The 17,726-nt window shown below is 47.1% G+C and overlaps 1 protein-coding gene across 3 annotated transcripts in view; it reads right to left on the reverse strand.

Annotated features, from left to right (window-relative positions):
• ERG (ETS transcription factor ERG) overlaps positions 1-17,509 on the reverse strand; it is a 177,059-nt gene extending 159,550 nt beyond the window's left edge. For all 3 annotated transcript variants that reach the window (XM_045813481.2, XM_045813480.2, XM_045813478.2), the window contains exons 1-2: positions 17,408-17,509; positions 9,194-9,281 (exon numbers count right to left, since the gene is read on the reverse strand). In XM_045813481.2, coding sequence (XP_045669437.1) covers positions 9,194-9,232 — 39 coding nt within the window. In that variant the 5' untranslated portion in view covers positions 9,233-9,281; positions 17,408-17,509. The remainder of the gene's footprint in view (positions 1-9,193; positions 9,282-17,407) is intronic.
• Between the last annotated feature and the right edge of the window lie 217 nt (positions 17,510-17,726).

The raw sequence follows: 17,726 nt of genomic DNA on the forward strand, positions 1-17,726 counted from the left end.
CCTTCCTAATGGCCTTTGCGCACATTGTTCTCTCTCTCCAGGACACTCTTCCCCCACGGGATGATGCGGCTCACGCTCTCACTTTCTCGCTCTCTGACTGATTTTCTGCTCCTCCCTCACGACCTCAATGACCTTCTCTCACCTCCTGTGTAAAACGGCACCTCTCCCTCCATGACTCTCTTGATTCCCTCTTGCTTACCATACATTTTGCTCTGGAGAATATCAACCAGCACTGATGTACGTACACACACACACACACACACACACACACACACACACGTTGTAATATTGTAATGTTACATGTATATAAACATATCCTATCTCAATCCCTAGAACATAAGCTTCATGCAAGCACCAATCTGACCTGTTTGGTTCCTGCTCTACTCCCAGCAATGTTGAACGGTTTCACTGAAATGGCCAAAAAAAAAAAAAAAAAAAGAAAGAAAGAAAGAAAGAATGACCAAAGAGATAATATAACTTGTTGATAAATGTATGAAGTGATCACTTGCACAAGTTTACAAATGAAATACCATCTGTAAAACTCCACTTTCCACCTGTCAAATCAGCAAAGGTTAAAAATCACAATACAGTGTGATCAAATACGTGTTGGAGAAGTAGAGAAAAGCACAATCAAGTGGGGGAGATGGGCATCAAGAGCCTTAAAAGTGTTGGTGTCCCTTGAATTTATCACGGTTTCTGGGATTTCTCTCCTGCTTCCGGGGAGGTTAACCTGGCGGCGTGGGGTAAGCAGGTGAGGCCTGGGAGGGGAACAGCACTCGACGCAGTTAGGGACTCCAGTGACCGAACAGGAGGGAGACAGTACAGACCCGTCCTCGTGCCACACAGAGCAGGGCTATGAGGTGGGCATGAAGTGAGAGGTGAAAGAGAGAGAAAAATTAAAGAGATGCCTTTAATTTTAAGCCTGGATCCCCAGGAGAAGGGACCACCATGAAAAAAAAGGGGGGGGGAAGAGGATGAAATTCACAGAAATGCTTACATGATGATGACAACAGTAATCACTGCTACTTACTAGACACCATTCTAAGTCCCTCCCATAAATCACCTCACCGGATCCTCCTACAACCCTAGGAGGTGACACACTGTCCTCACCTCACTGACAGAGACCTGGGGCTCTGAGGGGCTCAGGAGCTTGCCCACGGCCAGTCAGCAAAGGTTCTACCTGAGATGGTAGTCTGGCTTCGGAGCCAGCCTGCTCACCCACTACCCTACAGCTGCCCCAGAGGTGCCCGAGGCCAAGTGTGTACGGCCTCTACCCGTTCTCCTGGGAAGTGATCTGACTCTCCTCCAACCTGCGTACACCTCCTGATAAAGCCGGTGCCCTCCCTGAATCTCACAGCGAGGAGTCACCAGTTTCAGGGGCACTGTGCAGCATGCCCAGGGGAGCGTGCCACTGAACCCCAGTGCACACGTTCCGAGCACAGCCCCCAGCAGTGGGTGACTGAGTTCCACCCCGAGGGACTCAGGAAGCCAGTGGGGAGACAGAAAGTACAGCCCAGCCCCAGCAAACCCCACACGAGCTATCTGCAGGCCGGCCCATCGGATGGGAGAAGTCTCCACTGGTTTGCTGTATATCAGATGTCTGGATATCTTTAAGCATTATTATTTTCTGATTATAAAAATACTGCACATGCCTTGGAGAAAATCTAGCAGATCTGCTCTTTTCTGTTTCATTAAGTGCCACAATTCTGCAGAAAGAGAAATGGGCCTGCAAATGGCCACCAAGTCGTCAGGCTTCTGGGGAAGTGTGAACCCGGCTGGAATCTGATCAAAGCTGATTTATTGAGGAGAAAAAAAAAAAAAGCAGCATATCAAAGGCTTGCATCATGTTCACAGTAACAGACTGTGGGGGACAAGTGGGTCTCTGCTGAGTGTGTCTTCAACAGGACAGACTCCCTACCTTCCTGTGAAGCGGTTACTAGAAATCAGGTTCGCAAATAGGTGCGAAATGTTTACGACTCGACAGGTCTTTTGACACCCAGCTGGGGGTTAGGTAGTGAGCTGCACACTCCCCCCCACCCGGGTAAGGGAGACATCACCGCCAGCCAGAGAAGCCCCCAATTCCTGCACTCGGGAGGCAGCCTGGGGCACCTCCCGCACCTGCTCCGTGTTCTTTCAAGAGTCCCGCTCATGTGCCGGCCTCTCCAACCTCCCAGTGACCACACACTTAACGCTGGCTACTTCCTCAAACTCTTCTAGGACCTTCCATGACACACAAACAGAGCTTACATGTAGCATCTTTTATCGTCAGGCACATTTAGCATCACGTCCGGAGCGGCAGCCACAGGATCACGTGGGAAAGAAGTCAGTTCAGCAGTTCATTTTTCGGCAAGTCCTGACCTTACATCTGTCCATTTATTTCCTGAGTATTCTCTCTCCTCCCTTCTTCCCTTCTGTTGCTATTATGTAGGAGTATGCTAATATAGTACATTATAGATTAATAATATAACTGCCATATTTAATATATTGTTATAGTAATAGTATTAATAATATATTGACAGATTGATATCTCAATATATTAGTGTTAATATATTAATAACAATATTTTATTAATGTAGCAATACATTCTATAATTACTATAATATATAATATAACAAAACGTATACCATATATTAATATTATACAACTAATGTGGTATGAATAACATCATAATATATTAATAATAATATGTACAAGGAATAACAGGTACCAGGCTCCGCTCTGAATGCTTTAAATATCTTATCATTTACTAATTCAATGCTCAGGATTCTCCTAGACAGGTACCCTATTTAGCTCCTTTTTACAGCCGAGGAAACGGAGGCAATCAATAAGCGAAGCCAAGTTTCCAACCCAGATGATCTGACCCAAACACACTTAAAAAAATAAGCAAAACATAAAAGCTGAAAGGAAAAGGAGAAGGGGAGGAATCACAATTAGAAACAAATCCTAAGTAAGCCGATTTTTCAGTCCTTCACAGGTAAAAGCAACAGGAAACCTGGACAGAGACCTTGTCTATCCCACGGTCCGCCACCCGTGACTGACCCTCACACAAAATCTTGGGGGGCAGGAGCGAGACTAGCTGGAAGTGGACCACAGCCCCGAACCTGGCTGTCGTCCTCTGGAGGGCAGAGGGTCCATGTGGCAGCGGAGTGACAGACTCCAGGCGTCTCTAGGCGTGGTGGCACCTGAGCTCACCTGTGACCCAGCAGCCACGTGGAGCGTGCTCAGAATCCCCCGAGGGCTTCCCCTACAATAAACAGCCAGGTGTGCTCCTAAGGAGGACCCGAGGCCACGAGGCGGTCTGCCGGCAGAAGCGGTGGGACAGGTGAGCACAGGTGGGCACAGGAGGTGCGAGCGGGACAAGGCGGGATGGGTGAGGGTGACCGGTGAGCTGGGGGGAGCAGGTCAAGCAGCTTCTCTTAGACGCCTGCCCACCCCACCGGCCCCGGGTCCCGCCTCGGCTGCATGCAGCATCATATCCCAGTGTTTGGGAACATGTGACTTGCACCTGGACGGCAGGCACTGCATGCCGGTGGTGGCGTATTCCCCCACCCAGCCCCAACCCCGTTGTGGGCACAAGGAGGCTTTGATAAATGTGGTGAGCCACGCTCAGCGCTAAAGCAGGGGACTCGCTCAACTCAGGAATGGTTGGGGCTGCCCTGAGAAGCTCATGTTCAGTGCAGACCGGGCTCTCACCGCGGTCCGCTGCTGGGATGTCCCTTAACCAGCACGGGCTCCACCTTTTGTCCTAGACCAGCACGGGACCAAGTGCTCTCTGTGTAACGATTTGCAAGAGTGCAGACTGGTTTACAATTAAAAGTATCTTCCCAAGCATGATTTCACCTCCAGCTGCCCAGCTCCATCTTCCCTTCCTCTTCGTTCAGCATTCTTTTATATTAGAAGCATCACTCTTTTTTTTTATAACTTTTTTTTATTATGTTATGTTAGTCACCATACAGTACATCCCTAGCTTTTGATGTAAAGCTCGATGATTCATTACTTGCGTATAACACCCAGTGCACCATGCAATACGTGCCCTCCTTACTACCCAACACCAGTCTATCCCAATCCCCCAATCCCCTCCCCTCTGAAGCCCTCAGTTTGTTTCTCAGAGTCCATAGTCTCTCATGTTTCATTCCCCCTTCTGCTTACCCCCCCTTTCTTCTTCCCTTTCTTCTCCTACCGATCTTCCTACTTCTTATGTTCCATAAATGAGTGAAACCATATGAATATTGTCTTTCTCTGCTTGACTTATTTCACTTAGCATTATCTCCTCCAGTCCCGTCCATGTTGCAGCAAATGTTGGGTCATCGTTCTTTCTGATGGCTGAGTAATATTCCATTGTATATATGGACCACATCTTCTTAATCCAGTCATCTGTTGAAGGGCATCTCGGCTCCTTCCACAATTTAGCTATTGTGGACATTGCTGCTATGAACATTGGGGTGCATATGGCCCTTCTCTTCACTACGTCTGTATCTTTGGGGTAAACACCCAGTAGTGCACTTGCTGGATCATAGGATAGCTCAATTTTTAACTTTTTAAGGGACCTCTGCACTATTTTCCAAAGTGGCTGTATCAACTTGCATTCCCACCAACAATGTAGGAGGGATCCCCTTTCTCCACATCCTCTCCAACAATTGTTGTTTCTTGCCTTGTCTATTTTTGCCATTCTAACTGGCATAAGGTGGTATCTCAATGTGGTTTTGATTTGAATTTCCCTGATGGCTAATGATATAGAAGCATCACTCTTTTTTTTAATAATATTTATTTTGTTATATTAGTCACCATACAGAAGCATCGCTCTTAACACAAACAGGATAGGTAATAATTTGTGCACTTCAATGAACAGGAAACAAACACCCTTGTATGGGCTCAACTCACGACAGGCAAGACCAGGACCTCCGAAGCCCCTTCCAGAAGCTCCTCCCTCCCCGACAAGGTAACTCCTCCCCTGAATTATGGACTCGACACGACTTTTTTCCTTTTCGACGCATATATGTTTCTCTGAAAACATGTTTTTTAGTTCTGCCATTTTTTGATCTTTATATGTGGAATCATGTTGCGTTTATTCTCCTGTGACTTGTTTTTCCACCCAACCTTGAGAATCATCTGGATTAATACACAGACACAGGTAGACACTTGTTGATTTTCACTGCTGTATAGTTTTCCATTACAGGGTTAGAATGCCATTTATTTATCCGTGCTCCTGGCGGGCATCTGGGCTGCTCAGTTTTGCTCAGGTATATCTCCTGGTGTCCACGTGCAGCAGGGTGCGTGCCCAGGGCTGGGGCCACTGGAGCTCAGGCAGGTGCGTCTTTGGCTTTACAAGGTAACACTCGGCTCATACCAAAGTGGTTGTACTGATTTACACTCCCACCAGCGTGGAGGAGAGCACCCTGTGTGCCACACCCAAACCTCTATGCTATAAACCTCTTTTATCTGCATATTGTTATGTTTTCCCTTAGCCCTTAGCCACTTCTCAAAGCAACAAGCCAACATGGCCCACGCACGCACCCCTCTTACTCTGATGTGGTCACTGTGTTTTAAGTATGTGCATACCCACGAAAATTATATGATGCTATTTGGGAAGTATACATGTTTCACGAATGTGCAAAGCGTTGTGCCATAGAGCGCACTGTTTCAGATTTTTTTTTCACTCGACTCTGTATTCTGTAAGACGTACCCATGCTGCTGTGTGTGTATTAGCGACACTACAACACTGTATCTTTATGCTGGATGTTACCCTCATTCTCTAGAATGCCAGGGGAATGGCTCACGACAGTTCAGCACTCAATGGGGTTTTGGTGTGTTGCATGTAATAACTCACTGAATCCTCACACTGACCCCACAAAGTCGATGCCTGCTTTTCAGGCAAGAGCAAAACCAGGCACAGAGATTAAGGAACCTGTCCAAAGTCAGTAAATGATGAAACGGGATTTGAACCAAGTCTTAAGACCCCAGAACCCTCGCTCTGATCCACGGCATGAATCTAGGATGCACGACTCAGACGGTTTTGTAACCAGCATCTCCAAATGACACAGCTGGTAAACTCACAACCACACTGTTCCCCTCAGTCCAGGGCTCGCTGGGTCAGCTCCAAAACCTACGGCCTTCAACGCGAGCAGCTCGTGAATAGCAAAGGGAACAACTGAAAAATGTGCCAATCAGGTGTCCCTTTAAAGCTATAAATTTGACTGATATGTTAATCCACTTCATCAAATGTTAGCAAATGAAAATATTAAGAAGTTGGAAGTCTTGAGAGGAAATGCAATGATGGAAATGGGAAATTCCTTTATCCGAATGAGAATTAATGACCAAAAGCTTGAATTCTAACAAAATGAACCCACAGGTCCTTTTCCCTGCTTGGGATGAGAGCATGGGTACATCTTTGGCACAGATGGACTCTATCCCCGCTGCAGAGCAGAAGCATTGCCACATGCACCTAACATGCTAAGATCATGCTTCTGGAACACGCAAGTATAATTTCTAAGAAAGGACGTGGAAGGGCCAGCCAAGAAAAACAACTTAAAATGTGCTGAGTGACTTAGTATTATCACCAACAGAGAAAAAGCTAAAGTTTTTTTTAAAGTCCGGCTCATTTTGTTTGTAAATGAATTGCCCCCATGGTTACACTATTTAAATCAAGAATGTTTTATATTTCACAGTCACTTATCATCCCTCCCTTTTATTATTATTATTATTATTTCTAGCTCCTTAAACATATAAAAGGGTAAAAGTAATTTGTTCTGGCAGAAAGAACTACAGTAAACCACGCAGAATAAATTTCTTAAATACCAAAGGAACATTGCTTCCCTCCGGACGAGCCTATGGACACACATGTGAAGGACACGTAAAAGTCTGTCTCCCTGCCACCTGCCATGTGACTTCTATGGAGAATTCAGGTCCTTTACAGATGAACAAAAAATGTTCAACAGCAACGTGCCAAAGACAAAATCTTCCAGTATTTACATTAATACCTCCAGTGGAACCACCCATATGCCATTCATAAGAACGTCCCTTCCCAGAAATAAAAGCTCCACTCAGTCCCGAACCAGAAACTTCTCAGCACATAAAACTTTACCGAATAAATTTCCCAAATCAGGTATTTTAAGGAAACGGTGGAAGGCCATCTATTTTTCTAACTTTGCTGTCAAGGACACCAATTCCATTTACCAAAAAAAAAAAAAAAAAAAAAAGGAAGTCCAAGAGTAATTATTCAAATTCCAACAGGTGGAACTTGATAGATTTACAAAGGAAACAAATGTCTTTAATATCATCCTCTCCAACTCGAAGCCAACATCAGCTCCTCCAAATTGCCAACATCTTCAAAACACGCAGAAGCCATTTGAGTTGGAATTTATTTTTAGAAAGCTCTCTGGGTCACCATTCCTCTTTATGCTTCACTCACATTATCCTAACCCCTACGACGATAACAAGATACATCAGAGCTGAAAATGCAGCTCACTCCTGAGGTCAAACAGGGACATTGCCACTAAACACAATTTCAGAGATCAGGTTTCTCAGGTTTATCGAGACTTCCCGTGATGAATTAACTTTTAAAAATCCGTAATAATTTCTTGCTGACTTCATCTTTCCCTCTGGTTGGCTAGGAATACAATGCCAGTCAAAGTGAATTTCTGTTGTTGACATTCATACCCTGAGGTGCAGAAGATACTTCTTGTGCCAATTTCTCTACGGGCTTGTACCTGCATCCTGCAACTTCATAGCCAACAGAGACCAAAAAGAAGAAAGTCTTCCCCACCCTTGTCCCTGGGTGGCGTGGACACACTTGTCAAATACGCCCCAGGTAGAGAAAGCTTACCGCATCCTCAAGAGATTTCCCACTTGTATTTTGTAGACAGAATTGTCACAACCCCAGTGAAACATCACACAGAAATCACATTATAGTGTCCCCCACAAAGATCTGCTCCTCCCCGTCTCCGAACAAAATCCAGCACCCTCAACACTCCTTGGGTCACCCCTCTTTCTGACACTTCAGGAACACCCACAAAGCCTAAAGAACACACTGAACTCATTACCTCTAAACCCATTTTCGAATGTGTACAGATATGAATTCCACGTGGTACATAATACTCCCAAATGTATTGCTTTTAAAATGTGTGTGTGGGTGCTTGTGTGTGTGTGTGTGTGTGTGTGTGTGTGTGATTTGGGAGGACATTTAATATTTTAGCTAAAAAAATCATTTTATATAATTTTTATAAAATTATATTTAGCTTTTCGATTATAAGCCCCTTTCCATTTTCAATAAATGTTTTAGGCCAAGAAACAGAGATTAGTAAAACCGACGAGGCCACTTAGGGAGAATGAATTTATACGGGGAACATGAAGAACTGGCAAGGTGGTGAATGATCTGGACCAGTGTAGACAGCTGAACTAACTCGTAGAGGTGTAGACAGCCTATCTGGGTAATATAGCTCAAGCCCCAGTGTTTCTTGTAACTTTGATCTGGGTCAAGTTATTAAAACCATCACTTCACTTCCTCCCACAGCTACACCCGTGGGTGCTGGAGCGTCGGCACAAACGGGCTGGCTTCCTCTCGGGAACTCTGGGTGGCTCAAGTCTCACTTCCTCGTTGCCTCACCTCCAGAGGCCCCGGGAACAGGTGTGCCAGGACAGCTGCTGAGCAGCAGGTGTGCCCAGGGGAAACCACCCCTGGGCACGGGCAGTGCCAGCGCTCGGCCTCCAGCGCCTTCCCAGGTAACCCCAGGCTAGCATGAAGGGGGTGGAATTCAAGCAGAAGCTGGAAAAATCTAGAGGCGGCTTATACGTTAACTCAGGGGTCAGCGATCGTCTGCAAGAGGCCAGACAGGAGATACTTCCAGCTTTGCGGTCTTGGTCACAACCACTCACCACCCCTGCCATCAGAACACGAAAGCAGCCACAGATGGCGTGGAAAGGAGGGAGCGTGGCTTGTCCCAGCACAACTTTCTTTATGGACAATGCAATCTAAATTTCATATCATGTACACATTATGAAATATTTTTCTTTTGATTCTTTTTTCAACCATGTAATATTGCGAAACCATTGTCTTAGCTCATGGCGGTATAAAAACAGGTGGCAGCCCGTGGCTGAGGTGGCTGCCCCCTGTAGTCACTGATCTGTGGGCAGGCAGCCCCGAAAATCCAGCCGAGGAGGAAGCCCCGGGCGGCTGCCCGGCCAAGGTGAGACCTACCTTGATATGAGCTGCTGGGTCCGGGACAGTCTGAACCATGTCCTTCAGCAGATCAGCTCAGTCACCGTCCGCTCAGAACCGGAGACAGCTGGGAGACAAAAGGGGCAATCAACAACCACGTTTCTGAGTTTGGGTTTCCATTAGGACCCAACGCAGCACCCCCAGGGGAAAAGAATCACAGCTTTGCGCTGAACGCAAACCACAAACCCGTGGCCTGCAAACGAAGCGACTAGAAAAGCCACGTGTCTCCTGTTGGGAATGTTGCTTACGTGGAGCCCCCATCAAACACCAGCCTGACAAGCTCAACAAACCCACGTCGCGGGCAGCTCGCGCACGTCGTGTTACGTGGACAGCGTCTGCGAGTGATCGTTTCAAGGAAGAAAGGAAACCAAGAATGAGACATTTTCTAGGATATTGAGGGAACTGGCTTCTGGGTTCCCACCAAACTTAATTAGCCACCTACACATCCTTTTAAGCTTCACGATTATGCTTCTAATACAAAGCACAGCCGCCGTTCACGGTGCGCCTAAGTGGCCGTCCTGGACCAGGGGCTCCCCAGGCATGTTCTCATTTAATCCCGACCACCACCGAGAGTCAGCCCCCCTTGTCCAGTCGGGGACATGGGGACCCGGGGGATGGGCACTGATTTGTTCAGGATCACCGGGTTCATAAGCAACAGAGACAGGATTCAAGTCAAACTGGCCTGACTCCAAGGCCCCCGAGACATTTCAGTCTGACCTGATGAACAGGGTTTGCCCTATATTTTGAAGATATGTTAGTTCGCTTTATTTTTTTAAAGATTTTATTTACTTATTTTGAGAGAGAGAGAGTGCAAGAGAACACAAGCAGGGGGAGCGGCCGAGACAGAGAGAAGCAGGCTCCCCACTGAGCAGGGAGCCCCATGTGGGGCTCGATCCCAGGACCCAGGGATTATGACCTGAGGCCAAGGCAGACGCTCAACCCACTAAGTCACCCACGCGCACCATGTTAGTGCATTTTTAAAATTAATTTAAATTTAAGTGAATTACATTTCCAGGTGTCTATACTCTAGGGATCAATACATCATCCAATATAGCCCTTTACTCAGATTATAAACCAGTGTGTCCTGGCTACTGTCTGTCTGCCCCTCCCCATCCCCACTCTCTGCAGCCCCCTTCCCTGTCCCGTGCCCCCGGGGCTGACCCCCCCCAGGCTGCCTGGGCAGGGCTCCCTTGCCCTCTGGCCCCCATCATGTTTGGTCGATGCGACACCATCTAGAGATCAGGGCGCAGGAGGAAGAGGACTGGGGTGTTTCTTCCCCACACCTGCCCACCACCCACGCCACACTCCCTCCCTATTTGGCCACCGTTCTGGCCTACAGGGACCTCTCCTGTCCTGCGGACCCTCACCCATGGCTCTTAGCTCCAGGAGCCACACTCCGCCCAGGCTTTGGTTCTCTGTACATCTTAGCCATCCATTGCATCCTGGCACTGAACTTTTGTGTGTTGGTTTTCTTCTTTGTAAATCTGGCCTATGACTCTTAGAAGTGGTAAACTGTGAAATAAAAATCAACAGTTCTACAGGACGATACCCATGGAAGCTGTCTCTTGAGTCTGCCGTTGACCGCATTATTCCAGGGGTAGGCAAAAGCATTCACTGATGCCCCAACGGCATCTGTGTCCTGCCTTTCTGACCCTCTCAAGGTGCAAACACACCCACTCCCAACAAAGATGGGCTTCTCACAGGAGGCCTCCACCTCCAGGTCTACATGGCCTGTCTCCCAAAAGGGCTCCATGGACTCCTCCCCAGATCTGGGGGAGCTTGGCTGGACAAAGAGACAACAGATGTGGAAATTTAGGCAATACTTTTTAACTACGACCAAATTTCTTGATCTTAGAAAGTAGGCAGTGTTTCTCTCTAAGCCTAAAGCAAGTCCTATTGGGGATAATGGTTGCTAAAAATGCAGAAGGAATAAAGCAGGTCTTGAAACTGAATTGGGCAGCCATTGAAGGGGACCCATGGCCTTGGTCTGTGGCGAGAACAGAGGCTGGGCGAGAATGGGAGTCTGGCCAAAGCTCTCGTGAAGCTTGCTCAGGAGACTTCGACTCCCTGAAAGTCTTCCTTCGACCCAGGAAACTTCGACTCCCCCAAGACCATCACCTCAGGAGAGTAGACGTCACCCCAGGAAAACTCTGCTCTCAAGGCCATTCAGCCTGACAGAGGCCCATCTTTGAGCCCTCCTGACAGAAGGAAGGCCCCCCACTACAAGACCCCACGCTCAGGGGCAGACTGTTCTTTCTGCATGTTTCGGTGTCCCCCTGGGGCAGCTCACCCCACACAACTCCTCCTTCCCTGCACACACACGCTGCCGCTCACACCAAGAGCAGAAGCTTGTCCCCTCCCATCAAATCAGCAGAAAGAACGTTCTGGGAGTCCTGAGCCCAGGCCTTAAAAGATCCAGAGGATTCCTCTTCTTGCCTCTGGGAACCCAGTTCCCATACCTCAAGCAGCACAGACATGTGGCCAAGGCCCAAGGTAGGTGCACAGCTGACAGCCAGCACTTCATGTCAGAGCCACAAGGGAGCCATCCTGGACGTTCTCGAACGTCATCTCTCAGATGACCACAGCCCCTGCCGACATCAGGAAAGCAGAACAGTCCAGCTGAGTCCAGGCAGCCCAGAGAACCACGAGAAATAATAAATCAGCTGTTTTAAGCTGCCAGGCTCAGGGATAGTTTATTAGACAGGTGGATAACATGAACACCCTAGAAGTGTTCTAGATACCTAGAGAAGAAAGAGTAGCTTATAGTTCACTGTCCCACGACGGTATATTACAGTGATGGTTCCAGTTCCCCTCTCTTCCTTGTATCTACGCCTTTTGCCATGTGACCTTGGGGTTCTCTCCCTAAAGAGGTCAAACTTGCTTCCCCAGCCCTTGGTTTGGAGCGGTCCCTGTGACTTGCTTCAGTCAACAGAATGCAGCAGCAGGACAGTGGGCTAGTTCCTAGCTAAAGCCCCAAGAGGCATGAGATGTTTCCATCTGCAACCTGCCGCCACCATGGGAACATGCCGGGCTAGCGTGCTGGAGGATGAGAGGCATGTGGCACAAAGCCAAGCCATCCAGGCTCCCCTGCCAAGACCACTCTAGGTCATCTGATAGACAACCAAACCCTAGACATGGGAGAGAAACTTCAAGCCCAAAACTGACCAGCCAAGGTCAACCCGAATGGCCAACCCACAGGCTCACGAGCTAAATAAATGCTTCTCGTTTTAAACCACTGAGATTTGGCGTGGTTGTTACACAGCCTTTTTTGTAACAGCAAATTATTAATACGCACAATTCGCCTTGAATAACTAGGTTATCAAGATCCCCCTTAAAACTTTTCCAGCCAGAGAGATAAACAGAGACTCAAAGGAAACAAAGTTCATCCCAACACAATCATCCCATTTCGATCCAGCGAAGAGATGTGACCTCAAACCCTGGTCTTCCCTCCAAAGTAAGTTTGGAACCTGAAGAGCAACCAAAAACCCTGCTACCCGAAGAGTCTATGGGATTCACAGAGCCCTTCCTGGAGCAGCTGAATCCCCACTTCGCAGGAGGGGACTCTGCCAGCCTTCTGGGAATTTCAAATCTGATGAAATGGAATCAACATTCTGGATGTCTAAGACCACAGAAATGTCACAGCCGTGACAGTGGCCATTCCGTCTGTGACCCGCCAAGAGATAAAGTTAATAAACAACTATTTGTGTCTCCCATCTTTGATGGGGAAGTTTCGGGTACTTTCCATTTATCAAAGATGAAATGGCAGGGGAAGGGAATATCCAGATGCAACACCACCCCACCCTTCAAGGGATGGAAACGGGAAATACTTCATACGGATATCAATAGGTGCCGTATGCGGGTCACGGACAACACCCAGAGGAGGGAGAGAGTGGATACATAAGGAGAGCCAACGAGGTGCCACTGGAGTCTTGAAGAACAAGAGGCATGTGGGCTGGCGGGAAGGCAGGGAACAAAAACTCCGCCGGCTCCTCACATTAGGGAACCAAGGTATATGACCCTAACCCACAACCACCCGCAGGACCCCATTATCAGAGGAATTTCTTAAACATTCATGCAAATGGCGCCCCTCCCTTGCAAACCAGGTTAGCTAAAAAGCAAAACACCTCAAGACCAAGAGGATGAAAGTACTACCACTTAGCATGTCCCCTCCCCCACAATATCCTTGACGGTTTCTGCAGACATTCAGGTGCCTTTTCTTTTCTGCCCCTTGGGAGGAAGTTTATGGATTTTTTTTAAGAGCACTTCTAATTTACGATTGTGTTTCTAATGATCATTTTTCAAATTTTTAGTTGTTGATGAATGACATTGGGTTTTATATCACTGTGAGAACCCTTCCGTTTCCTATTTTACCTGGCTTTGAACCCTTGCAGAACTTGAATCCGTGTTGTCTAAAAGCCCTTTTATTATTTAATATGTGTTTCTTGTGATCAATTCATTCAGTACTGTGTATATTTATGACTCTGTGTTTCAGGATCTAGCATTATTTCCTCACTGGGTATCTTAAACACTAAAATGCATTGACATTCAACAGAATTCTATTTGTCTCCCTTCTTCATCCTTTTCTTAAAAATACCAATGTCTTACAAACAGAAACAAATATTTGAGTTACTTGAGCTATAATTGCATCGAGTGTGGACAGACTCACAGTGCCAAAAGGAAAATAAGCGTTTCGTAATTAGGGAGGCAATGCTGCAAAATGGTTAAGAGAAGACATGACTATTTGCAGGGCAAGAACTAGAAATGGACGGGTCCCACACCTCCTCTTCCCAATCCTAGTTCTGTCCCTATGCCAGGGCCCCCCCCCCACAGTCATGGGGACACCCTGGTCCACACGGCCATGCCCCCACCAAACAGCCATCCTGAGGGCCATGCTTCCCGCCTAGGGAAACACACGGAGTCTGCCAAACAAGATGGAGTCCAGGAAAGAGGCGGGTGTAGGCCCCAAAGATGCTCAGGCCCGTTCGGGCAAGAGCTGCGGGTTCCCAGGCACCTCAGGTGTGGTGTGGAATGTGGGATGGGCCCTGCAGGGCATGGGGGCAGCCCCCTGCCCATGGGGGCACTCTCTGGTGGGGCAGCCCTGGATCTGAGCTGGAGGTGCGGGGCCTGGTTTTCCTCCTTGGAAACCTAGGAAAGCCCACTTCACCCTTGAGGAGCTACTGTTACACATCTGTAAAATGGGGATAATATAACTGTGGTAAAAAAAAAATAATAAAAATAATAATTGGTCTCTGTCCCCAGTTCCTGGCCCAGAGCTCTTAAAATTACTGGATTTTCCTGAGGGAGAAGAACAATAGAAGCATCTCTTGTTCTAATGAGGTGACCCCTGGAGGACCCCCAGATAGCTTCACGGTGGTCTCAGAAAGACCATGCCTTGATGAGAAGCCTGGAGCTTTTGGCCCCACCCCCATCCTCTGGGGAGAGGAGAAGGGCTGGAGAATGAGTTAATGATCGATATTCCTATGTGATGAAACCTTTTAAAAATTTTCTGTATGACAGGAGTCAGAGCTTCCAGGTTGGTGAACACATCCATTTGCCGAGAGGGGACACATCCCAGCTCCACGGGGACAGAAGTGCCTGCACTCAGGACCTTTCTAGAACTCATCGATGAACCTCTCCATCTGTTTCCCTGTATCCTTTATCATAAACTGAAGTGGTGAGCATAGCATTTTCCTGAGTTCTGTGTCCTTCTAGCAAGTTCCTGAGTCATGGAGGGGGATGTGGGAATCCCTGACTCTGCAGCCACGTTGGACAGAAGTGTAGGTAATCTGGGGAGGGACTGAATAGGGGAGGTCAGTCTTGTGGGACTGAGCCCTTAACCTGTGGGGCCCGACGCTATTCCAGGTGGTGTCAGAATTGAATTACAGTGTAGACTACACAGCTGGGGCAGGGGATTTGGAAAACAGGTTGATGGTGCTGGAAGACACCATATACCTGATGTCAGGAGGGAGACATACTCCTCGGGTATCTACACTCAAACTGATGGTCAGCGGTTCACACAGCTGTGAGTGTAAGGCTTGGCCGGCGTCCCATGCAACTGGGTAGTACCGGAGTGGGACCTCTGTCTGGCTCTCTCCCCGGCTGACTCCATTAGGCTTTTGTGAAGATTAGATTAAATTATGCCTAAGAAACCTCTTGCGGTGCTAGGCATACAGTAAGCACTTAATAAGTGGTAGTTATTATGATTAAGAAAGCAAAAAGTCAATACTGTATAAAATATTGTAACTTTGAGAAAAATAATTCTCAATACATAAATTCCTTAGGGACCTTTGTCAATTGACTAAAAAATCCTTAATTTAAAACTGGATGTTTAATTCTAAGCTAACTAGTTTTCAGTAAGTAAAAACATTTTAGTAAATGTTTTACGTTAAGTAAAACAAAATGGCTCTAAGCAAACCCATGATAACGGATCCATTCATCGAATGAGCTGGTCACCAGACACACTTGCTCTTGATAAGTAGGGATCGAGCTCGCCAGCCTTTGAGCGGCAAAGCCTAAGCCACCATAAAAACAGCACAGGTTTGATTCCCGCCAAGAGCCTGGGCACCCTTCCCCCTGAAGGGAATGGGAGGAGGGGGAAGCAAGTGAGACACCCACCCAGGGCCCATGATTTAAGGAAGCGCTCCCTCTCAGGCCTACCCTAGTCCTAGCCCTGGTGCCTACATACCGGAAGTAAACAAGAGAGGCCAGTGGGAGCTGGAAGAGTCACCCAAATGTACCTTCACATTTATCTACAAAGACGAAATAGAGCTTCTTCAGTAGGATATGGCTTATCTTTCCAAATAACTACAAAGACCTATGGCAAAGGGTGGAATTGCATCGATCCCCCAGCCCTTCTTGGGTTGGGGGGTCCTAACCCCCAGTAGCTCAGAAAGCATCCTTACAGGGCATGGGATCTTTAGAGTAGTAATCGAGTCACAGTGAGGTCACAGGGTGGACCCTAATCCAATATGGCCGGTGTCTTTGCTCACATAGAGGGCAGATGATGTAAAGACACAGGAAGAAGATGGCCACCAGAAGCCAGGGAGAGAGGCCTGGGACAGCTTCTCTCCCACAGCCTCAGAAGGAACCAGCTCTGCCCATACCTTGACCTCAGACATCCAGCCTCCAGAACTACGAATCTATTTATGTTGTCTGGGTCCCCAGTCTGTGGTACTTTGTCACAGCTGCCCTGGAAAACTAATACGCCTTTATTGAGGGACTTGCTCAATATTTCAACTGCCAAAGATTAGTGGCCCCAATTTGGGGGCTGGGGTGGGGGAAGGGTGTGCCTCAGGAATCACATCCAATTTATCTGCACTCTTTCTTACCAGACACTAACTCTGTTCAAGGAATGTCCCAGGCCCCATGTATTACTGTCCCATCTACTTACTAATCATCCCTGGCTTTGTTTTAGCAAAAGAGAGACTTTTTTAAGTTCTGTGGCCTAAATGAGCATGATATAGGCCCCACCGTAACCTCTTCCAACCCCTGAAATGCTTTTCTGAGAGAAGCCTGATAGTTCCCAACAGCTAAGGGACGTATTTTGTAGATAAAGGCCTGAAATCCTCCACCTTTTTTTTTTTTGCATAATTAATGAATGCAGAGATGCGTTCCCTGTGTGTGCCTCTTGAGATGAGGCTTCCACTGAATTCAGGTGAAATAACTATAAAATAACCACAAACCAAACTTAGTAATATGACAGGAAAATGTAAATATCATAAAGCATAGATATCTGTTGCCTCCGGTCCTTCTGGAAGGAGCAGAAGAGAGCAGGAGGCAGCAGAGAAAGGAGGGGTGACAAGGTCAAAACTCGTAAGGCAGTGACATAACCAACAGTCCCCTTTGCCAGTGTCGGGGGCTGGCAGGCAGGGCCGGGCATGGGGCATCTTACTTAAGGGAGACAATCAGTGGAACCAACACAATCCCTCCACATATACCAAATGATCCAGGGAAAGGTCTTTGGTTTTGGTTTCAGTTTTTTCACTATGATAAGTGTACTCTTCAATCTTCATCACCTATTTCCCCCATCCCCCACCCACCTTCCACCAAGGAAAGGTCTTGGGAGGTCTGGGAACACAAATAATCAAACATCCAAGATACCAAATATTTTATATATATATATATATATATATTTTTTTTTTTTTTTTTAATTCTTGACCAGGAGAGGTAGGGTTATCTGGGATTGTGTTTTACCTTTAATTGCCCTCGGCCCCACCATCTTTTTTCTCTGTGAGTCATTTGTCTTGCTTTTGGTCAACACTGCTTTTCTTGGGTCTTCAAAGATCTTGGAACAACCTGAAAAAGAATTTAAATATATTAAACCCTGGGTTTTTTTCATAAAAATTAACACCAAGGATCAACTCTATGTTTAATGACAAAACCTACTTCTTAAACATTATTTTAAAATATCCTAAAAGAAGAATGAACTTAAAATCCTCCCCTTAGGGGCGCCTGGGTGGCTCAGATGGTGAAGCGTCTGCCTTCGGCTCAGGTCATGATCTCAGGGTCCTGG

The sequence above is a fragment of the Ursus americanus genome, chromosome 4 (assembly GCF_024610735.1).
Source record: "Ursus americanus isolate L20-20 chromosome 4, mUrsAme1.1.p, whole genome shotgun sequence".
Classification (NCBI taxonomy): Eukaryota; Metazoa; Chordata; class Mammalia; order Carnivora; family Ursidae; genus Ursus; species Ursus americanus.